Source organism: Amblyraja radiata, chromosome 22, assembly GCF_010909765.2.
Source record: "Amblyraja radiata isolate CabotCenter1 chromosome 22, sAmbRad1.1.pri, whole genome shotgun sequence".
In the NCBI taxonomy this organism is placed as follows: Eukaryota; Metazoa; Chordata; class Chondrichthyes; order Rajiformes; family Rajidae; genus Amblyraja; species Amblyraja radiata.
The window spans coordinates 11109072-11132836 of NC_045977.1; the positions used below are offsets into that span (position 1 = coordinate 11109072).

General features: G+C 43.5%; 2 protein-coding genes across 7 annotated transcripts in view; one reads left to right on the forward strand and one right to left on the reverse strand.

The window, feature by feature from the left end:
• Window positions 1–9037, reverse strand: part of glyr1 (glyoxylate reductase 1 homolog) — a 50151-nt gene extending 41114 nt beyond the window's left edge. Inside the window, exons 1-3 of one of the 2 annotated variants that reach the window (XM_033040395.1) lie at window positions 8748–9037; window positions 8598–8634; window positions 3870–3949 (exon numbers count right to left, since the gene is read on the reverse strand). In XM_033040395.1, the coding sequence (XP_032896286.1) occupies window positions 3870–3949; window positions 8598–8634; window positions 8748–8791 (161 nt within the window). In that variant the 5' untranslated portion in view covers window positions 8792–9037. The remainder of the gene's footprint in view (window positions 1–3869; window positions 3950–8597; window positions 8635–8747) is intronic. The other variant, XM_033040396.1, reaches the window with a different exon arrangement.
• Window positions 9027–23765, forward strand: part of ubn1 (ubinuclein 1) — a 75741-nt gene continuing 61002 nt past the window's right edge. For 4 of the 5 annotated variants that reach the window (XM_033040389.1, XM_033040391.1, XM_033040390.1 and 1 more), the window contains exon 1: window positions 9027–9458. In XM_033040389.1, the coding sequence (XP_032896280.1) occupies window positions 9234–9458 (225 nt within the window). In that variant the 5' untranslated portion in view covers window positions 9027–9233. The remainder of the gene's footprint in view (window positions 9459–23765) is intronic. The other variant, XM_033040394.1, reaches the window with a different exon arrangement.

Below are 23765 nucleotides of genomic sequence, written 5' to 3' on the forward strand. Positions count from 1 at the left end.
AACAACAGTGGTATCATCTGCAAATTTAAAGATGGCACTGAAGCCTTTCCTGGCTACAGTGTCATGGGTATAAGGAGAGTAGAGTACAGGACTGAGCACACAACCTGGAGGTGCTCCGATGTTGATGGTCATTGAGACTGAAGTGTTGTTGCCAATTCGTACTGATTGTCGTCTACCGATGAGAAAGTGGAGGATTTAATTGTACTGGAATGAGCGGAGGAGACTCAGTTCCCCAAATTTTATAAGTTTAGAGGGGATGATAGTGTTGAACACTGAGCTGCTGTTGATAAACAACAATTCAGTTTAGTTTATTGTCACGTGTACCGAGGTACAGTGAAAATCTTTCATTGCGTGCTATCCAGTCAGCAGAAAGACAATACATGCTTACAATCGAGCCATTTACAGCGTATAGATAAATGATACGGTTTAGTGCAAGGTAAAGCCAGAAATGTCCGAGCAAGGATAGTCTGAGGGCCAGCAATGAGGTAGATAGTTCAGCATTGCTCTCTAGTTGCGGTAGGATGATTCAGTTGCCTGACAACTGCTGGGAAAAAATTGTCCCTGAATCTGGAGATGTGCGTTTTCACACTTCAATACCTTTTGCCTGATGGGAGTGGGTAGAATAGGGAGTGGCCAGGGTGCAACATGTCTTTGATAGTGCTGCTGGCCTTGCAGAGGCATCGTGAGGTAAAAATTAAGTTAATACAGGTGCACAACCTTTTATCCGAAAGCCTTGGGACCAGACACTTCTCGGATTTCGGGATTTTTCAGTTTTCCGAACGGAAGGTTTTTAGCGTAGATTTTAACATGTGGCTCAGAGGTAGAGTGCTCGGCTCGTGGCCGCAAGGTCGCGGGTTTGCGCCTCGATCCCGGCAGTTACCCGGTCAGGGCCGGCCTTTAGCCGATAGGACCTATTTCTCCCAATTGGGCCCCGCGCCTAAGGGGGCCCCGCGCTAGAGTAATCAAATCAATTGGAGCAAAGATCTTATAGCGCGCAAGATGGTCCACTCCTGCGAAATACAATGAACTGACGCGTAGTCCGCACCGGAGCGTAACCTCCGTCATTTCAGTAACCCCGACCCGACTTCAGTTATGCCTCTCGCAGCGTTGCGGGGGAACAGTTTAGGTGTTGTTAAATGTTTTAAATGTTTTTTATCACTTCCTTTTTAAACGGCACATGCCTTGTACTTTTTAAACGGCACATACTGCAGATGCTGATTAAACCGAAGACAGACACAAAAGGCTGGAGTAAATCAGCGGATCAGGCTGCATCTCTGATGAGGAATACGTGATAATAGGAGGAAATAGGTGATATTTCGGGTCGACTTTTTCAATAGCTGCCATGAGGGGAGAAGCGCCGGCACCAAGAGCGAGCGAAAGCGTGGACAGACGGACGAAAGCAACGTTCATAGAGCGGCATTGGTAGACATTTCGGGTCGAGACCCTTCTTCAGACTGATAGCCAAGGGAAAGGGAAACGGGAGATATCGGCATATCTTCCATTCACTTGTCCTTAGTACCGTCCATAGCTCTTGCTCCTCTTTCCCCTGAGTCAGTCAGAAGAGGGGTCTCGACCCGAAATGTCACCTACAAAGATCTTTGGTCACCTATTCCGACCTATGATCGTTGCTTTTGTCCGTTCTGTCCGCGCGTTCGCTCGCTCTTAGTGCCGGTGTTTCTCCCCTCAGACTCCGCCAAACAAACACACACACACACACACAGCATGCCCGGCAGATCGCTGCGGGCCGAGAGAGTAGAGAGGTAGAGGGGGAAGAAAGGGGTAGATGGGGAGGGGGGTGTGAGGGGGAATGGAGAAGGGGGAGGTGCCCTCACGCTCCCGGGGCAGCTCTCCCGTCCCTCTAGTCGCCGTGCTTCACGCACACAGCCCCAGCTCCCGCCCTCCCCCCTCTCTCCAGGAAGACGCGGTGAACAATACACGGAGGGCCGGGCCGGGGGTTGCAGCAACGTTTACAAACCTCGGACTCAGCTCACGCCCGGACCCAGGCATCCGTTCCCGCCGCTGGACCTCTCCCTCCCTTCCCTTCTCCTCTCCCTTCTCCCCTCAGACTCCACCAAACAAACACACACACAGCATGCCCGGCAGATCCTTCCTCTCTCTTTTCCCTTCTCTCCCCTCCCTTTGCCGAAACCCTTCCTCAGACTGATAGGGGGGACTGATAGGGCAGTCTGAGGAAGGGTTTCGGCCCGAAGCGTTACCTATTTCCTTCGCTCCATAGATGCTGCTGCACCCCCGGAGTTTCTCCAGCATTTTTGTGAATCCCTAGACCTAGTTCAGTGAGCGTCTACCGAGGGTCACCCGGAGAGGTGACCGCGGAACCTCTCCGGGCGACCCTCGGTGGATGCTCACTGTACTAGGTCTAGGGATTCCTACTCTCCCGGGCAATATACCCTCCCTTTTTTCCAGGACCGAAAATTTCCGATTTTCGGAGCTTTCCGGTTTCTGGAATTTCGGATAAAAGGTTGTGCACCTGTAGAAGGGAGGTTGGTCTGTGTTGCATCCACAATTTGCTGCAATTTCTTGTGGTTTTCGATGGAGCTGTTCCCAAACCAAGCTGTATAGCATCTTGATAAAATGCTTTCTATGGTGTTGATCAGGTCAGGTTGGGGGGAGATCCCCCCGCCACAGGTACCATGTTAACTACCTGCTCCATAGTCAAATAGTCGGCGACTAAATCGTCTCCCCCACACTTCAGTAGAAGTAGCGATCACTGTCGTATATAGCATTGCAAGGAATTATGATAAAACACACACAACAAAATCCTATACTTCCAGCAGCGGAGGTCCACAGGAACTGGAGGACAGAGACGTGTGGTGCTTCCGTCACCATTCCTGTCGGAAACCAGCACCACTGCGTCGCTAATGTTTTCAACGAGGAGGTGCAGGTGAACCTCTGCCTCACCTGGAAAGACTGCTCGAGTCCTTGGATGGAGTCAAGGGGGGAGGTAAAGCAACAAGTGTAGCATTTCCTGCAGTTGCAAGGGAAAGTGCCAGGGTAGGAGGTAGTTTGGGTGGGAAGGGGCGAATTGACCAAGGGGTTACGGAGGGAGTGGTCTCTGCGGAAAGCCGAAAGGGGAAGAGATGGGAAGATGTGGCCAGTGATGGGATCCCATTGGAGGTGGCGAAAATGTCGGAGGATTATCTGTTGTATGTGACGGCTGGTGGGGTGGAAGGTGAGGACAAGGGGGACTCTGACCTTGTTACGAGTGGGAGGATGGGGAGTGAGAGCAGAGGTAGGGAAAAAGAGGAGACCCTGTTGAGAGCCTCAGCTATGGTCGAAGAGGGGAACCCTCGTTCCCTAAAGAATGAGGACTACTCCGATGCCCTGGTTTGGAACACATCATCCTGGGTGCAGATGCGGTGAAGACGGAGGAATTGGGAGTAGGGGGGGGGAATAGAGTCCTTACAGAAAACAGGGTGGGAAGAAGTGTAGTCCAGATAGCCACGGGATACAGTGATTTTGTAGTGGATGTCAGTCAGTAGTCTGTTACCTGCAATGGAGATAGTGAGGTCTAGAAACGGTAGGGTCGGAAATGGTCCAGGTGAATTTGAGCTGGTGATGGAAGTTAGTGGTGAAATGGATGAAGTCAGTGAGTTCTGCATGGGTGCAGGAGGTAGCAACACTGCAATCGTCAATGTAGCGGAGGTAGAGTTCGGGGATAGGGCCACGGTATGCCTCGAGGTGTTTTTTTGAAATTTTATCGTTAGATATTTTTCTGAAAAGTTCACTTTAACACAATTTCTTAGTGATCATGAGCTTATCCTTAAAAATGACCACAGTAAAGCCAGTGATAGTCTTTTAAATAATTTAACTATGGCTATTTAAGCATTTATTTAAAAGTAGTTACTTACTGGTCTTCAGTTCCAAAGAATTTTATGAAGAAGCATTTTCTGCCCCGTGGTTTCTTTAGATCTTTCGGTGGATTGACAATCTTAAAGCAGGAAAGTTCAATCATTGTAAATTGGTTATAAATAAAGAAAAAAATGTTCACTAAAAGGGAGAAAGTAAAGCAATCACAATTTAAGGCTGTCGCCACAACGGTTCATGGCAATTAATGTCTTATGACCAACCTTCTGACAATTTGAAAGTAATTCACAGCATAACCATAATTATGTTCCAGTAGATGTCATAAGTACAACATTCACTGTAACAGAATAGCTTCAGAGCCATGTGTAGGAAAGAACTGTGGATGCTGGTTTAAATTGAAGGTAGACACAAAATACTGGAGTAACTCAACGGGTCAAACAGCATCTCCGGAGAGAAGGAATGGGTGATGACTCGAACCCAACCCGAAACGTTGGGTTTCCTTGAATCGATTTAACCTGGAGGTGGTGGAGTCAGTTCCATCCTAAAAAGCTTTAATAACTAATTCCCAATAAATATCCACAAATGCATTAATCTGCCTTTCTGATAAGCCGAATATGTATTTCAAATATGTTCTACTTTCTTTAAACTACAAGGCAGGAGATTTTTTTGTTGTTGAGATAAGTGGCTTAAATGCACCAGTGGGCGTCATAGTTTCGGGTCGAAATGGAACATTTCGAGTACGCTACCTAGTCCATCATGGGATACTGACCATACTATCGAATGGATAGATAGAAAGTACTGCCTCTAAAAGGCAGCCAGTATCGTCAAAGACAAATGATCATTTCACTCCGACCATCGGGAAGGTGGTATAGGAGCCTGAAAACCGTGTCCACCAATTTCTAGAATAGCTTCTTCCCAATAACCCTACACAACATTTGTGCGGCACAGTGGCTGCTGTTGCCAAAGAGCTGGGTGCGATCCTTACTCCGTGCTGTCTGTATGGAGTTTGCAAGTTCTCCTTGTGACCGCGTGGGTTTCCTCCGAGTACTCCGGTTTCCTCTCACATCCTAAAGGTGTGCAGGTTTGTAAATTAATTGGCCTCAGTACATTGCCCTGAGTTTTAGGGAGCCGATAGGAAAATGGGATAACAGGGAACTAGTGTGAAGGTGATCGATGGGCAGTTTGGACTCGGTGGGCGAATGGTTTTGGCCAAAGCTTTGTTTTGCACACTATCCAAACAGATCAGATATACTATACGTAAATACAATACAAAATGCAAAATTCAGTTCTCACAATTGCAGCACATCAATTTGATATACAAATTCCAATGTCCACATTGGGGATCAGACAGTACTCTAACTTATGGAAGAACCTGACATAGAATAACATCTCCAAGTTTGCGGATGACACAAAGCTGGGTGGCAGTGTGAGCTGCAAGGTGGATGCTATGAAGCTGCAGGGTAACTTGGAAAGGTTGGGTGCAGATGCAGTATAATGTGGATAAATTTGAGGTTATTCACTTTGGTGTCAAGAACAAGGAGGCCGATTATTATCTGAATGGTGTCAGATTAGGAAAAGGGGAGATGCAACAAGACCAAGGTGTCCTTGTACATCAATCACTGAAAGTAAGCATGCAGGTACAGCAGGCAGTGAAGAAAGCTAATGGCATGTTGGCCTTCATAGCGAGAGGATTTTAATATAGGAGCAAGGAGGTCTCACTGCAGTTGTACAGGGTCCTAGTGAGACCGCAGTTGGGAGTATTGTGTGCAATTTTGGTCTCCCAATTTGAGGAAGGACATTCTTGCTATTGAGGGAGTGCAGCGTAGGATCACCAGGTTAATTCCCGGGATGGCGGGATTGATATATGATGAACAAATGGATGGACTGGGCTTATATTCATTGGAATTTAGAAGGATGAGAGGGCGTCTTATAGATATATGTACAATTCTTAATGGATTGGACAGGCTAGATGCAGGAAAAATGTTCCCCATGTTGGAGGAGTCCAGAACCAGGGGTCACAGTTTAAGAATAAGGGGTAGGCCATTTTGAACTGACATGAGGAAAAAAAATTTCAGCCAGAGAGTTGTAAATCTGTGGTATTCTCCGGACAGAATCACTGGATGTATTCAAGAGAGAGTTAGATATAGCTCTTAGGGCTAACATAATCAAGGGATATAGGGAGAAAGCAGGAACAGGTACCGATTCTGGATAGACACAAAATGCTGGAGTAACTCAGCGGGACAGGCAGCATCTCTGCAGAGAAGGAATAGGTGACTTTCTGGTCGAGACCCTTCATCAGACTGATGTCTGGGAAGTGGGTGGTACAGAGATAAAATGTAGTCAGAGACAGTAAGACTGGTCAGAGAACAGGAAAGGGGTGGGGATGGAGAGGGAGGGAAAGCAAGGGCTACTTGAAGTTAGATAAGTCAAGGTGGGAGGAGCCACAGTGGGAGGAGCCATCTTGGGGAACGGCTGCTAACCAGCAGCTGTCCGTTTAATTCACTTTTTATTGCAGTTTTAGTGAGTCCTGTGCCGTTTGTGGGAGAAATAGACTTTTTAATGTGGGGGGAAGGGGGTAACTATATTTCTAGGTCCCTACCTGGTCGGTGAGGCAGCTTTTTCTCCGGGCTGCCCCGTCGACCAGTCCTCGTGGCCTACCAGCGGGCGTGGAGCGCCGTTTCCTGGCGAGGACCGCCCAGCACCTCGGCTTCGGTGGCGGCACAGCGCTGGAGCGCTATCACGGAGCGGGCGATGCCTTGCCTGGGTCGCCGCGCTGGATCGACGCGGTGAGCTGTGACCGCCGAGATCAACACCTCCGGGCTGCGGGTCTGCGGAGCGGAGCGGGCGGCGCCGACTTTAACATCGGGAGCCTGGGAGCTCCAAACCGGCGCGGCCTTGTTGGCTTCGGAAGTCGCGGTCCCCAGTTAGGAAGCGGCCATTCCAGGTGACCCAGCCGCTGAAAGGACTCTCCCGACGCCAGGGCAACACCACCCGGCCAGAACGGCCAGGAACATCGGGCCTCCGTAGAGGCAATAGCGGAGGCCTCAATAGGCCTGACTTTGGGAGAACTGGGGATGGGGACTGGACATTGTGCCTTCCCCCACAGTGTGGGGGGATGATTTTTTGTGTGTAATGTGAATATGTTAGTTTGTGTCCAAGATGGCTGTCGGAAGGGAGAGTGGACGCTGGCGCGCTTTAGCTGCCGCTGCTCTCTCTTCACATTGTGTTTCTGATTTTTTGTCTTTGGAGCGAATTCTGTCTTTAATTTGTGTATTGGTGATGTCTTTATTATTTATTTTATTTAACTCCGACTATATGTTTTTTCTCTCGTTAATTTCTGTAAGGTGTCCTTGAGACTTTGAAAGACGCCCGCAAATAAAATGTTATTATTATTATTATTATTATTATTAATGTTCATACCGCTGGGGTGCAGGCTGCCCAAGCAAAATACGAGGCTGTTCCTCCAATTTTCGCTGGGCCTCACTCTGACAGTGGCAGCCCAGGACAGAACGGTCAGTTTGGGAATGGGAGGGGGAGTTAGTGTTGAACAACCAGGAGATCAGGTAGGTTTAGGTGGAAACAATCGCCGAGCCTGCACTTGGTCTTGCCAATATACAGGAGTTCACACCTGGAAGAGCGGATACAGTAGATGAGGTTGGAGGAGGTGCAAGTGAACCTCTGCCTCAACTGAAAAGACTGTTGGGGTCCTTGGACGGAGTCAAGGGGAGAGGTACAGGGACAGGGACTTCTCTAACTTCAAGTAGCCCTTGCTTTCCCTCTCTCCAACCCCTTCCCAGTTCTCCGACCAGTCTTACTGTCTCCGACTAATTTTATCTCTGTACCTCCCATCCCCCTGACATCAGTCTGAAGAAGGGTCTCGACCCGAAACGTCACCCATTTCTTCTCTCCAGAGATGTTGCCTGTCCCGCTGAGTTACTACAGCATTTTGTGTCTATCTTCGATTTAAACCAGCTTCTGCAGTTCTTTCCTATTGATTCTGGATGATCAGCCATGATCAAATTGAATGGCGGCGCTGGCTCAAAGGGCGGAATGGCCAAATCCTGCGGCAACTTTCTATGTTTCTAACCATTCAGAAGACTGATAACATGGAAAGTATTAAGTGTGTTTTATTGTCATATGTCCGACAGAACAATTAAATTCTTACTTGCAGGAGCACAATATATAAACATAATTCCTGCGTCTGGTGGTACGCACTTTCAAGCTTTTATACCATTTCCCAGCTGCAAATTCTTCGATTATGTTGGCTGCTTTTGAGGCAGCATGAAGAGTAGATACAACAAATGGTGGTAAGTCTGGTCTGTGTAATGGACTTGGCTATTGTTCTCCATCCACAACTCTCTGCTATTTCATGCGGTCTTGGGCAGTTGTTTCCAAACCAAGATCAATCTGACAGTGTGCTTTCTATAATTAATCTTTACACTTGATTTACAATGATTTTGTTTTAATAAAAAGATCGACACTCCATGGATGCCACATGACTTGTTATTTCCATAATTTTCTGTATTTCTGCAATATCTAAATATTGCAATACGATTTCCTCATTCAGTGAATAGGATTTACTGAGTCCCGTCATAAGATATACACCCATTAGCCCCAACGCAAAACTACACCGCCTTTTCTTTCTTCCTTCCACTGATTTGGGTGACCCTCGCTCAAAAATGTAGGATCTCATTATTCCGAGCGACAAGTGTCATTTTCAGATACATTTTCAACACATTCATGTGTTTCTCACGTTTATGTCACTGACTCACCTTTCCGGGCCAAGGCGGATACCGACCCAGCTTTCCCCTGGAGAGAGTAAACAGAAGAAAAACATGGTTAAAATAAGGTGTGGGCGTTGGTGGAAAATTGAGATTTTGAATAAAACGGAGGTGTGCGGCGTGGAAACAGCGGTCGCTTACCAAACCAAGTCTCCCACCCGTAAACTCGCCGTCGTCGCCGCCATCTTACTCGCAGTCCATCATCATCGCTGCCGGGAGGGAGGGAGGGAGGGAGGCGCCGCCCAGCCCGCCCCGCCCCGGCTCACAGTCAAAGGTCAACCTCCACTCATCCCGCCTTATTGTTAAACGATATTCGAAATACCAACCAAGGCGAGCAAATCCACGCTGGAACAAAACGAGTCAATTGAAGAAAAATAATTCCGCCTGAAGCCTTTGCCAATGTGCCCTGTGGTGACGGCGGGCGCGCATGCGTGCGGCGGCGCGCAGATCGGAAAGATGGCGGCGGCCGAAGTTTGTGGGGTTTGTTTTTGTTTCTGTTGATGAGGATTGGGGGTCGTTCCCGACACGTTTGTCACCGGCACCGGCGCCTGTTGCGGCAGGCGAGCAAGAAAGACGGACGGCAAGCGGCGATAAAAGGTGGAAGAAGAAGCCGGCAGGTCTTGTACCATGGCCGAACCGCGGCGGGTCTCTCTGACTACCCTTCCCGTCTCGGCTCCTCTGTTGAAGAAAAAGAAAGAAGAGGACGACGACGACGAGGAGGAGGAAGAGGGGGAAAAGGTGAAGAAGGATGGGATATCCGCCATCACGTCGCGCCACACGCTGCCTCTCTTCGAGTCGAGTGAGAAGAGTTGCCCGGAGTTTTATTACCCCGAGTTAATGAGAGTACGGAAGGTAAGCAAACATTGGCATTCAAGGCTCAGAGTTGGGGTTTAAAGTGTGGGAGCTGGGTTAAATGAAGCAACCCGTCCCTGGCCCGTATTATAGAGGTATGTATTGTAATAAATTAATCACTTAATCGCGTGATGCCTTTAGTGCGTTTTCCAGTCAATAAATTGAAATTAGCCCAGTTTTGTTTTCTTTCTTGTGACGGGTTTCCATTGATGTGTTCTTCTGAACTAGTTAATACTTTCAGTTAGAGGTATAGATAATACACAGCGGCTTGGCTGCCGTGACCTATATGGAAAACCGTAATTCTTTGGTGGCCCCGTTTCAATCCTTTGGGGTACTAACCAAATCTAGTTTTGATCTGGAAACTTTCAGCGGTCGATTTGTAGTGTTTAACTAAGTCATTTCATAACTTTAAAATTGTGTATTAACACGACGTTAGTCAAAAAGCTATGGCCTCTGTTCTTCGACCAACTCAATATTACAAGACAACTTGATATTAGTCACATGCTGATTTAAGGCATCATGACGTTGTTTTGAGTGCATGCATGTTCATATTATTAACCGGAAACAACTGGAAAGATGTTTGAATTTTTAGAGCAGAATGTACATTGATTTGTATTTTTCTGAAAGTTTCCATTTGTTCTGAGCGTTTTCACAACGGGTTCATACTTCTGATTAACTTTTATGACAACCCGTATTCAATTTTTGAGAGTTATGGTAGGTATTTTGCGTTGTGGTGCAAGCAGGCAGGTGGTTGCACACCAGTGCTTGAACGTTCTTGCCACGAGTTTCATTAATTGAACTTTTAATTTTAACAATGTCTTCTTGAGACTCCATTTTAGTTTAGTTCTTCATCCTATCTTCACTCTGACATGCATGTCTTTGTCTTCTGCATTGATCCAAGGAGGATGAATATAAGCTTGAGAAATTGGTTCTAATTCTTCCATCTGAGCGTGTTGCAGCCTTCGGAGCTCATTATCAAATTTAACAATTTCATATTACTTTATTTTGTATCGGAGAAATAGTCTGATCTAAGATTAATCATGTTTAACATTAACTCGTTTTTTCCCCTCTCTAAAGCAAGGCAACAAAACCTTGTTTTGTCGTCTTTTCCACTGTTCTGTTTGCCTTTGGGTTCAGTCTTGACAACAGCTCTTCCCTGCTTTTCACAGTCTCTTTTGGGGGGGTTTTCTGCTCTCTAACTGCTCAATAATCTATTAACCAGAATGCTCTGTAAACTTTTATTGTTTCTACCCATCTCTCCAAGTTAAAACTATTGTGATTTCTCACTTTCCCCATTCTGATGAAGTGCCTTCTTCATGAAGCACTAATTCTGTTTCTCTTTCCACAGATACTTTCCAGGACATAGTTTTTACTCCATGAAATACTGGCATAAAAGCACATAAAATAAAAGCAGGAATAGCCACTTGACTCTTCAAGCCTGTTTCACCGTTCACCTGTTCTCCCATCCAACAGATACCTATTGCATCTACCTAAAATAATCACAATGTTGGTCATTAGCCCTCTGTAGTGAGGAATTCCAAAGGCCCAGTACCCACTGAAATAATTTCTCCTCATCTCAATCTCTTGCCCTGTAACCTGGAAGATCTCTCCCCCCCCCCTTATTCTAGAAGACCAGGAGAAACAGTCCAAGTCCTTTTAAATAGTTTGTAAATTTCAATTAAGTCGTCTCTTGTTGTCGTAAGCCTTAATAAAATAAAGTTGAGGAAGCTTGATATTGTTCCATGAGCCAGTCTGGTTTTAGAGCAATACATCAACCATCTTTACCTATTTTCTTAAATTGCCAAGCAATATACATGAGTGCATACTCGTTTGGGAGGAATCTGGAGAAATTGAGAGAAAACATGCAAATTCGTTCAAATAAGACCTGAAGAATATGTGATTCTGTTTGTAGTTTGTTTGTTTTTTTGCACAAAGTCCGCGAGCATTGCCACTTTTCATTTCACTGCACATCTCGTATGTGTATGTGACAAATAAACTTGACTTGACTTGAAGTCAGGATATTGAACCCTGGTGTTGTGAACCAGTTGTGCCACTTCATATGCCACAGACCGGCCCATAACAGAGCAAGGTGCACTTTAAAAAGTAATATCGGACAACAACACCCTGCTTTTCTTCAGTCTGTGTGCATATTAATGAAACCACGATACTATGAGAATTAAGATGAAAGGTTTTGTCATGGTGAAACTGTGAGGGACGTGCTTCAGTTTTGGTTTACAGCAACGGTGAAGTAAGAGCAGAAATCTGTAATTAAGCAGCATCTGATTAGAACAGAGTTAAATTACAGCGTTATCTCAACTTCATTAATTGCGTCATCCTGGGACTTGCTATGCATCACGTTGGCTGCAATATACCTACCGCATGAGCTTAGTGCTCAATCATCTTATTTTGCTCAAGTAGAATTAAATTAATTTTATTGCACATGCAATATCCTGTGAGAGGCAAAGCAGTGCAAACAATGCTTTGACTAATATTGTCTGCAATATGAAACAATCTAGCAGTTTGTTGTGAAATGATGTTTAACATAGTTGAAGTTGTAATTTTATAAACTGAAGCTAAGAATGAGTTTAATTATTTTGGTTCCTGCTGTTCATATTGTGGTCACAAATTCACAGATGTTGAAAAATAATAGGTGACTGAAATGTCTACAAATATAAAGAGAGTTTGTGCACCAGGAAATTCTAGGTTGTATCTCAATTCAAAATAAGAAAAAGCTAGTCAACATAAAGTGAATTTTTTTTTTTCCTTTTCTAGGTGTAAATTTTTTTTTGACATGTGATGTATGTTTAGAAACCAGTATCCAGCAGTTAACATGGGTGACTTTAATCTACATATAGATTGGGCCAACCAAATTGGCAGCAGCACTGAGGAGGAGGATTTCCTGGAATGTATACGGGATGGTTTTTTAAACCATCATGTAGAAGAACCGACTAGAGGACAGGCCATCCTAGATTGGGTATTGTGTTATGAGGAAGGATTAGTTAACAATCTTGTTGTGCAAAGTCCCTTGGGCAACAGTGAGCATAATATGGTGGAATTCTACATTAAGGTGGAAAGTAATTCAGAGACTAGGGTCCTGAACTTAAAGAAAGGAGACTTTGAAGGTCTGAGACAGAAATTGGCTAGGATAGACTGGCAAATGATACTTAAAGGGTTGATGGTGGAGATGCAATGGCAAAGATTTAAAGACCGCATGTATGAACTCCAAAAAATGTTCATCCCCGTCTGGCGAAAAAATAAAACGGGGAAGGCTCAACCGTGGCTAACGAGGGAAATCAAGGATAGTGTTAAATCCAAGGAAAAAGCATATAAATTGGCCAGAGAAAGCAGCAAACTCACCAGGACTGGTAGAAATTTAGAACTCAGCAGGACCAAGGGGTTAATTAAGTTGGGGGGGGGGGGGGGGGGGGAGCATGAATGAAAGCTTGCGGGGAATATAAAGACTGACTGAACGCTTCTTTAGATATGTAAAAAGGGAAAAAATGGTGGAGACTAATGTAGGTCCCTTACAATCAGAGACGGGTGAATTTCTAATAGGGAAACAAGGAAATGGTAGAACAATTAAACAAGTACTTTGGCTCTGTCTTCACTAAGGAAAACAGAACCAATCTCCCAGAAATACTAGGGGACTGAGGATCTAGTGGGAGGGAGGAACTGAAGGGAATCCACATTAGTCAGGAAATGGTGTTCGGTAAACTGTTGGGACTGAAGGCAGATAAATCCCCAGGGCCTGATGGTCTGCATCCCAGAGTACTCAATGAGGTGGCTCCAGAAATTGTGAATGCATTGGTGATCATTTTCCAATGTTCTCCCGACTCTTTCAGTTCCTGTGGACTGGAGGGTAGCTAATGTAACTCCACTTTTTAAAAGGAGGGAGAGAGAAAACGGGGAATTATAGACTAGTTGCTTGAGTCGATTATTAAAGATGTTATGCCATTTGGAAAGCAGTGACAGGATTGGTCAAAGTCAGCATGGATTTATGATGGGGAAATTATGCTTGACTAATTTTTTAGAATTTTTTGAGGATGTAACAAGTAGAATGGATGAGGGAGAGCCAATAGATGTGGTGTATCTGGGTTTTCAAAAAGCCTTTGACAAGGTCCCACACAAGAGATTAGTGTGCAAAATTAGAGCACATGGTATTGGGGGTAGTGTATTGACATGGATAGAGAACTAGTTGGCAGACGGGAAGCAAAGAGTAGGAATTAACGGGTCCTTTTCAGAATGGCAGGCAATGACTAGTGGGGTGCCGCAAGGCTCAGTGCTGGGACCCCAGCTATTTACAACATTAATTAACGATTTAGACGAGGGAATTAAATGTGACATTCCCAAGTTTCCAGATAACACAAAGCTGCGTGGCAGTGTGAGCTGTGATGAGGATGCTCTTAGGTTGCAGGGCGACTTAGATAGGTTGGATGAGTGGGCAGATGCAGTATAATGTGGATACACGTGAGGTTATCCACTTTGGTGGCAAGAACAGGAAGGCAGATTATTATCTGAAATGTGTCAGATTAGGAAAAGGGGAGGTGCAACGAGACCTGGGTGTGCTTGCACATCAATCACTGAAAGCAAGCATGCAGGTGAAGCAGGCAGTGAAGAAAGCTAATGGCATGTTGGCCTTCATTGCAAGAGGATTGGAGTTTAGGAGCAAGGAGGCCCTACTGCAGTTGTACAGGGCCCTAGTGAGACCGCACCTGGAGTATAGTGTGCAATTTTGGTCTCTTAATTTGAGGAAGGACATTCTTGCCATTTAGGGAGTGCAGTGTAAATTCACCAGGTTAATTCCCCGGGATGGCAGGACTGACATGATGAAAGTATGGGTCGACTGGGCTTGTATTCACTGGAATTTAGGATGAGAGGAGATCTTACAGAAACATATAAAATTCTTAAAGTGTGTAAGAAAGAACTGCAGGTGCTGGTTTAAATCAAAGGTAGACACAAAATGCTGGAGTAACTCGGAGGGACAGGCAGCATCTCTGGAGAGAAGGAATGGGTGACGTTTCGGGTCGAGTCCCTTCAGTCTGAAGAAGGGTCTCGATCTGAAACGTCACCCATTCCTTCTCTCCAGAGATGCTGCATGTCCTGTTGAGTTACTTCAGCATTTTGTGTGTAACATTCGTAAAGGATTGGACAGGCTGGATGCAGGAAAAATGTTTCCAATGTTGGGGGGGGGAGTCCAGAACCAGGGGACACAGTTTAAGAATAAGCGGTAGGCCATTTAGGACTGAGATGAGGAAAAACGTCTTTATGCAGAGAGTTGTGAATCTGTGGAATTCTCTGCCACGGAATGCAGTGGAAGACAATTCACTGGATGTTTTCAAGAGAGTTAGGTTTTGGTCTTAGGGCTAAAGGAATCAAGGGATATGGGGGGAAAAGCAGGAATGGGGTACTGATTTTAGATGATCTGCCGCGATCATATTGAATGGCGGTGCTGGCTCGAAGGGCCGAATGGCCTACTGTACTTATTTTTCTATGTTTGTATTATTCTTGTCTGTGTTTGAGAATCTTATCGGTCCGTAAACAAGCTTTCATTCCTTTGAAGGGAGACATGACATGCTGAAGTAACTCAGTGGGTCAGGCAGCATCTCTGGAGAAAAGGAATAGGTGATGTTTCAGGTCGAGACCCTTCATCAGACCAAATATCTGAAAGCGGAGTAAGATGGTTCACTCCTGTGAAATCCAATGGACTGACGTGTAGTACGCACCTGAGCATAACTTCCGCCATTTCAGTAAACCCGACCCGACTTCAGTTATGCCTCTCGCAGTGTAATGAGCGTTGCGGGGGAGCTGTTTGTGTGTTTTAAATGTTTTTAAAAAAAAATCTTTTAAAATGCAGTAAACCCTCAACAATTTCCCCCATCACTGTCAGCACTGCCTTGATTGCTATTTGCTGAAGTAAGTGTGTGTGTGTGTGTGGAAACTTGCGTGATTGTTAATCTGACTGGAAGCCAAATCTGATTGGACACGCTAATACTCGAAAACGGCACATACCTTGTACAGGGAGAAACTGCAGATGCTGGTGTAAACTGAAGACAGACACAAAAGGCTGGAATAAATCAGCGGATCTGGCAGCATCTCTGGAGAAAAGGACTAGGTGATATTTGGGATTGACTTTTTCGATAGCTGCCATGACCTGTTTGATGTCATCCTTCGCCCTGGTGGGAAAGAGGAACAAGAGATATAGGCATATCTTCCATTCATTTGTCCTTAGTACCGTCTATATCTCTTGTTCCTCTTTCCCTGGACTCGGTGTGAAGAAGGGTGTCGACCCCAAATGTGACCTATGCCGCTCTAAAATCTTTGCTTTCGTCCGTCTGTCTGCGCGTTCGCTCGCTCTTGGTGCCGGCACTTCTCCCCTCAGACTCCGCGACACACACGCACACACGCATTCCGGCAGATCGGTGTGGGCCGAGACCAGGATCAGGGCGAAGGATGACATCAAACGGGTCGTGGCAGCTATCGAAAAAATATGGAAATTGTAAGGGGGAAATTAAGAAAAAAAGACACCCGAAGGAAATAGATGTTTAACAAAAAAAGGGGGGGGGGGGGCGGCGGCGATTGCTCCGCGTTGGAGGGTGGGGGGGGGGGGGGGGGTGGGAGAGGATGGTTTGAGTTCCTCTTTCCCCTGTTTCCCCTGACTCGGTCAGAAGACGGGTCTCGATCCGAAATGTCACCTGTTCCTTTTGTCCAGAAATGCCGCCCGACCCACTGCATTTTGTGTCTGTCCTTTAATCTCTCAACCTGATATAGCAGAATCTCCCTGAATTAGCTTGATGCCATGACGGTAGCCGGTTAGGAAATGGCGCTGAAGTTTACCCCTCACCTACCACGGCTTTTTCATGGAGTAAACCATCTTGCTCCGCTCTAAGATCTTTGCTTCAGACTGAGGCAGGAGAGGCGAACAAATGATCTTCACAGGATTTAGAAGAAATGAATTGAAGAAATGCAAAAAGCAATGAAAATCAAGGAAATGTGGAGCACACAATTGGCCATTGTTGGCTGTGGGATAGGTAATGAGTATGCAGACAAAGGAAATCAACAGGATGACAGTAAAACTTGTACGACAACTAGGGTGGGGAGGGACAGAGAGGGAGAGAGAGAGGGGAAGGGATGCAAGGATGCAATTCGTGATGTTAGAGAAGTCAATATTCGTACCACTGGGTTGTAAGCTGCCCAAGCTAAATAGGAGATGCTGTTCTTCCAATTTACCTTTGGCCTCTGACAATGGAGGAGGCCCAGGACAGAAAGGTCAGTGTGTGAATTGGGTGGGGTTGTTTGTCAACCGGGAGATCACTTGTGCCAAGGCGGATTGAACGAAAATGTTCAGAAAAACAATCGCCGAGTTTGCACGTAGTCTCGCCAACATATATAGCAGTCCACACTTGAAACAGTGGATACAATAGGTGCGGTTGGAGGAGGTGCAAGTGAACCGCTTTCTCACTAGAAAGGATTGTTGGGGATTGCGCTAAGAAATAAAGATATGAAGTTTTTACAGTACAACTTAATGTCTTTGAGTTTGGACTGCATGTTGACTAACATTTGATGCTCACAAATGCAGATAGAATTCACAAGTGAATTATGAAATTCTGAGAAAGGGAGTTATCTTAAATGATGGAATTTGTTATAGAGTGAAACATTACAATGTGTCCTGATGAAAATAAGTTTGTGTTCATCAAGCTTAATTTGAGCCTTTTTATAACAGTGTAGGAGATCTGGGAGACGCACAGACGGAACAGTTTAATAACGACCCATTAAAATCTGCACTTTGGCCACTCAGCAACCGCCCTCTCACTAGCTCGCTGGGTGCCTGATCCTAATGCAGAACCTCCACAAAACCTTTGGGCTTCAGGTAACACCTGCACAAAGAGCCTCTGCTAACAAGGGCTGGCAAACTGTGCTGGTCAAGGTGCACTGGGCAAGATGGCTGGGGGAAACACACCGCAACCACCGCAAACGTGGAACAGCACAGACCCTCCACTCAATCTATCCAATACTAAAGGGAGGCATTTCGCAGTTAAATGTCTTATATTGGATTGGCAGCTCCTTCACAGGGCTAACCCAGTTTTCCTGGGAGATGAATCTTTGCCTTAACGATACATTTACAACGCTTGTAGGTAAAGCATCAGCCCACATCCCACTGATACAGTTGCTGCCTGCCTCAGATTAAATATATTTTTACACATAAATTATGAATAAAGGTAAGAAAATGTTTCAAACACAAGCAATATTTTCTTATTACAGTAACAAACACATTAAGGATTAAATGAAAATAATAAATTCTTTAACTTTTTGAATATCTCATAATTGCAGATGAATGAACTGAACTAGAACTGGGACTGTAAGTAGTGTGTGAACGGTAGAACAAGAAAGGAAGCTATTGAGTTGACAGAACTCTAGATTAAATCCTTGGTAGAATAGTAGCAATGTTACAAAATTTTGAGATTTTAAAAATCAAGTCTGTAATTTATCCCATCAGATAAAGCATAAAAATAAGTTTAATTTGACACCTAATTCACTTTCATATCTCAAGTATTTAAAAAGTTATGGCCATTTTCATACTCGGAAATGAGCATCTTGTTCCCTATTGATTTTCTATGGACATAACAAAAAAGTTGTGATCGTGAACAGTCAAAAGCCCATAACTTTCTTAAAAATTAAGAGAACTGAATGAAATTTTCAGTTATCATAGATTGAAGCATTCTGAAACAAATATAAAATAATCTTACTTGGATGACCTGAAATTAAAGCATATAATTAGTTAGTTACCTAATTGTAGCTAATTTCAGACTTCAATTACTAGATCTAAACATCTATCCATTTCTTAATAAATTATTAACATTTTTAAATAGCCTAAATGTCCAAATAATATTCACAAATAATTCACAATAAAACATGATTTTTAAATCTCATTTACATTAATTTATAGACCAAATGGAAGGAATTCAGTGTTCAATTGCTGTAAATAAATGCCCATTTAAATCAGCTTTCCAGTGGGTCCCTGTGGAACGCGCTGGTTTAGAACGTTCACATTGCGGTAGATTTGTGCCCCAAATGCCCAGAAAAATACTGCGCGATATAATGGGCCAAAATTGAGCTACTCGCAATATTAAATTTTAGAAGCCCTTTTTAATGTAAAAATATACAACCTAACTTCTGCTATTTGCTTTATGAGACCCTGCGGTTGGAGGCGGTCGCGGGTTTAGAGATTGATTTTTAAACTACTATAACTATTATACGAGGCCTTTAAACCTAATAATAGCTTTTGCGACGGGGTCTTCCAGCGATTTTTCGTTAATAATTAACTAGGCTGAACATCTTCGATTTGAACAGCCTAGAGAAAATCGCGTTTTAAACCCGCCCCCTCTAAACGGCGCCAAAATCGCGCACACACGCAGCGGCAGATTTTCAAAGACGCTTCAGGTAGGCTTTGCAACATACCTAAGAATAGTTAACAATTTACACACAGTTTACACAGTGCTGCGTTTGCTTTTTTTTAATCCCGAATGACCTTTGACAAATTCCTTGCGTTTATTGAGATACCGAACTCGCTTAGTGGTGGGCAAGATGAACCACTTATCCTCAGCAGACTGAACACAGATGGAGCGATTTCTCCGGTGTAGAGACCAGATGCCATTCTCTACATTGGAAGAAGTGCAAGTGAATTGCTGCTTCATTTGGAAGAACTTGTAGTCTCTCGATAGTGGGTAGGGAAAAGTAAAAGATTAAAAGTATTGGATTTGCTGCAATTCTGTGGGAATGTTCTGTGAAAAGGGTGGTGATCAGTTTATGTGGAAGAGTGAACCAGGCTGTCACAGAGGCAACAGCCTCTTCAAAATGCTGCAAGGAAAACTGTGGTAAAGATGGGGTACATTGCAAAGAATGCTCAGTTGAATGTGGGGATTGCTGAGGTGCAAAGTGAGGACCCGGGGAACGCTATCCAACAGGAATGGGGGTGAGAGCAGAGATGCAGAAAGATGAGATCACGGGCTCTATCAACTTTGGTGGAGGGGATAGCTCGGGAAGAAGCATGCACTTGCGTGGTAAGTCATCATCAGAGCACAAATAACAGAGATGGGGCCACTGGAACAATGGAACGAACGCGTTAGAGAAGACAGAGTGGGAAGAAACAAAGTTGTGACAGTTGTTGGTTTACAACAAATGTATATCATAGATTTATCTCCTGAAGTGGAGACAGATCCAGAAAGGAAATGAAAGATAGGAGAGCTGGGAGCAGAGTGCAAATTGGCCGCGAAAGTAATTATATTTTTAAATCCTCTGCATTAAGCGGTTGTCTTAATTGTCGTGTAGTAGAGAGAGTTGACGAAGGGCTCTGCAACTCTCACTCTTCCCAATATCAAGCAATTGATTTGAAGGCGAACCTGCTCTATTTCACCTTTCTGACTTGGGTCATTGTTTGCCTTAATTCTGACTTGGTCCTTGTTGGCCAAGGGACTCATTAATTTTTCTTTCGATAAAAATTCAGTTCTGGAATTCCTCGTGACGTATGTAATGTCATAACAGCATGAACTTGAGCAGTATTTTATTTTCATGCTAAACCTCACCTAGTTTACAAATGATAGCTCCCTAATTCGTCTGTACTGATCAAAAACTGTAGCAAAACAGTTTGACAACTTCTCTTAACTTTGAAATGCTGTTTGCATCGGAGAATGTTGCAAAATTGATTCAAGGATTTCTGTTCAATACCATGTCATCAGATGTAATCAAATTCACGATGATGCAAATTAGATACTTTTTTCATTATTAGCCATGATTGACTGTATCGCAAATGGGTTTCTTTCTGCTCTCGAGTCTTAAGTGAGTGCCATACCTTTTACAATAAAAAGATTTTAAAATCTTTCACCAAACATGAAATGTGTTCTGCCCATTTCCATTGGTCGTGAAATTCAGGTTTCTTAAATTATGGCTTTATACAGTAACCTAAGAATAATGACAGTGAAGTTGTTTCAAATGTTATTTACTGCTTTAAATGACAAGACATCAGTGTCATTCTATTTTCTCTTTCCTTCACCTTTGTCTCGCTGCATGTACTACTTTCCCACAGCATTGCATGACACTCTCCCTAATCTTTTTTAAGATAATTAATTTTAATCAAATTAATTATTTTGAAATGCCATAAAATATGTAAAGAAGGTTCACTGCACAGAGTATAAAAAGCATCAACCAAAATAATTAGAATTAAATTTTGATGTAATCTTGATCCAGGTGTTCGTTCAAATAAAGGATCTAAGTCTAAGTGTACTGTACTTGTGTTTACCAACACTCTTTATTTTCCTAAAATAACAGTGTATATCCTTTGTGTGATGTAATTGTTTTTTTAATTTTATGAAAGCAAAATTGTAAAAGCTTATTAACGGTGGAACATCTGTTCAAACTACAAGAACGTTTAACATTAGGATTATCCAGCTAAATTTATTTTACTGCATTAGTCCCCATAACTGCCTGCACTGTTATGACCAGCTAGTCCCTTTGAAGGGGTTCTCTTAGTGAATCTTGAGATTATTAGAAATTATTGACTTTCTCTGGATTTCAACTGTTGTGATCTGTGCAGTTTTCAAAGCCGAACAACATGATTTATGGTAAAAATCCGGAATCAGCATTGTTTCCTATCAAAGTTAAACAAAATCAAATAGATGACGCTATAATTGCATCCATCATTAACAGTAACATTAACATTAGCATTAACAGTGCTTGGTCTCTAACAGACACTAAAAGTGATACAAGCTATAAATAGCGCCTTTCACAGAACTGAAAAATGTGATATTAAATTTAATGGCCTGTAAATCCATTATAAGACTAGTGATTGATGTTCAAAATGAAATTGAATGAGCCATTTAGTATAGCAAGCATCCTAGGTGGACTCTGAACAGTATTTTAAAAATGCGCTTTGAAACAGTATTGAGTTGCTCCTTAGATCAAGATATTTATTTTAATTAGAAGTAATCTTTTACGTAATGTTTTAACGAGCTATTATCCACAAACTTGCCAAATGTAATCCCTCCCATCTGCCAAGAAAAAAGATCTTTCTTGCTTTAGGTTCAATTGAAAATGCTTTTGTTCTTGTTCCTTAAACTTCAGTTTAACTAAATCTCTTCCACTCGTTTTCACCATAGCAATTTTTTTTTTTTTTTTGCCCTTTTGCCTTATCCTGAGTATCCTACAATGACATTTCCCATCTACTTTCATGGCCACATCCTTTTCCTGTTAAGCTTTCCATTTAGACTCTGTTATTTAGGCTGATCTGCGTTGCTATTCCCAATATTTGGTAGGCCTTGTGCAGTTTTTTTTTTAACTCCTTTGCTTTTCCTGTACATTTCTCCTTTTTTTGTCCTCCCTTTCAAGTAATCCTCGGCATCCTTTTTTTCCTCTCAAGCACCTGGCACCCAGAGTCTTTGCAAATATTACTGTTTAAGGTCACTGATCAGCTTTGAAGGAATTTGCTACGTGAATCTTGAGGTTATTTGAAATTATTGAGACTTTCTCTGGATTTCAACTGCTGTCATGTCACTAGCCAAATCAAGGTTCAGAAAAAACAGGTACCCAGTCCCATCCTGATGCAAGCAAATTTCATTTCTCCCAACCCTCTCTACCCTGAATTCCCCCATCTCCCTTTAATCCTCCTTTTCACCTCTGGCCATTGTCACTTCTCCACCCATCAGGACATGTCACCTGTCTCCGCCCATTACTTACCAATCAGCCTGAAGAAGGGGCCCTACCCGAAACATCATCTGTCCATTCCCCTCTACTGTTGCTGCTTGATCAACTGTGTTCCTCCAGCACTGTTTTTTGCTCAGGATTCCTGCATCTGCTGTGCCCCGAACTTTTGACACTATTTGCTTGTGTATTGGGTGCTTAGGATGAATAGGTGACAATGAAAAGCTACATGTGCTTTAAGATGGTTGTGCAGTTAGATAATTGTGAGATGGGGATGAAAGGTTACATGTGCAAGATAATATTCCAATTAAGGAGCTCATACACCGTCACGGGTTACAAAAAGCGACACAGCAACTCAACAGTAGAATTGCTGCCTTATAGCACCAGAGACCCGGGTTCGATCCTGACTGCGGGTGCTGTCTGTATGGAGTTTGTACGTTTTCCCATAATCGCGTGGGTTTTCCTTGGGTGCTCCTGTTTCCTCCCACACTGCAAAGATGTACATGTTTGTAGATTAATTGGCTTTGGTAAAGATGGTAAATTGTCCCTCGTGTGTAGTAGTGTTAGTCTATGGGGATCGCTGGTCAGCTTGGACTCAGTGGGCCATCTACACTGTATGTTAAAATTCTGTTGGTTTTTCCATTTGAAACTTCCATTTATATTACTGCATCACATGATTTTTGTCATTAGCAAGCATATTCTGCACATAACTTGGATGTTTCCCTTTCCATTTTTAAAGTTAAATTCAACATTGATGGATATATAAGAGTGTTTTGTACTTTGTGAACTAGAACCTGAATGGCACAGTGTGTTAGTTGAGGAACCCCATTTCCATTGTCAAGTTCTTGTGGAATGTTCATCTGTCCTGTGTTGGTAAATCAAAATACAAAATAATTTGTAAAATGATGAGGCTTTGATCTAGCAGCTTAGATTTGTAAATAGTACTGGATAAAAGGGGAATTGAATATGATATCAGTGAATACTGGCTTTCCCTTCTGTATGATTTATTACGCATATTTTATGTGTATATGGTTATTTTTGGAGCATATTAACTCAAGGAGAGATAGGGGAAACTTGGATTATTTTTCCCTGGAATGTTGGATGTTATGGGGAGACCTGATTTAAGTATGTACAATTAAGAAAGGCATGGATGAGGTAGAGAAAGCCTTTTTCCACAGGGTGGAAATGTCAAAGACTAGAGGGCCTAGCTTTAACTTGAGGGGCATAGTTTAAAGATGTGCGGAGGAAATCTTTTGCCTGCCATGAAATTCCAGAAGTGATGGCAAAGGAAGAGACAATTGTTGCTTTTAAGAGGCTTTTAGTTAGGCAAAAAGATATGTATGGAAAGGAGGGATATGGGTTATGTGCAGGCATATAAGGTTAGTTGATGTTGGCATCCTGTTCGGCACAGACATCGTGGGCTGAAAGGCCTGTTCCTATGCTGTACTGTTCTTTGTTATATGTATTCCTAGACATTATTGCTGTTTAGTTCAAGAGGGTTGGATTATATAAGGAGGGGAAGTACTACATCGGTAGAAGACACTAGTGAAACCGTATCTAAAGTACTGTGTTATAGTTTAGTCACTTAATTTAATAAAATAAGTATTGCTTACTTCA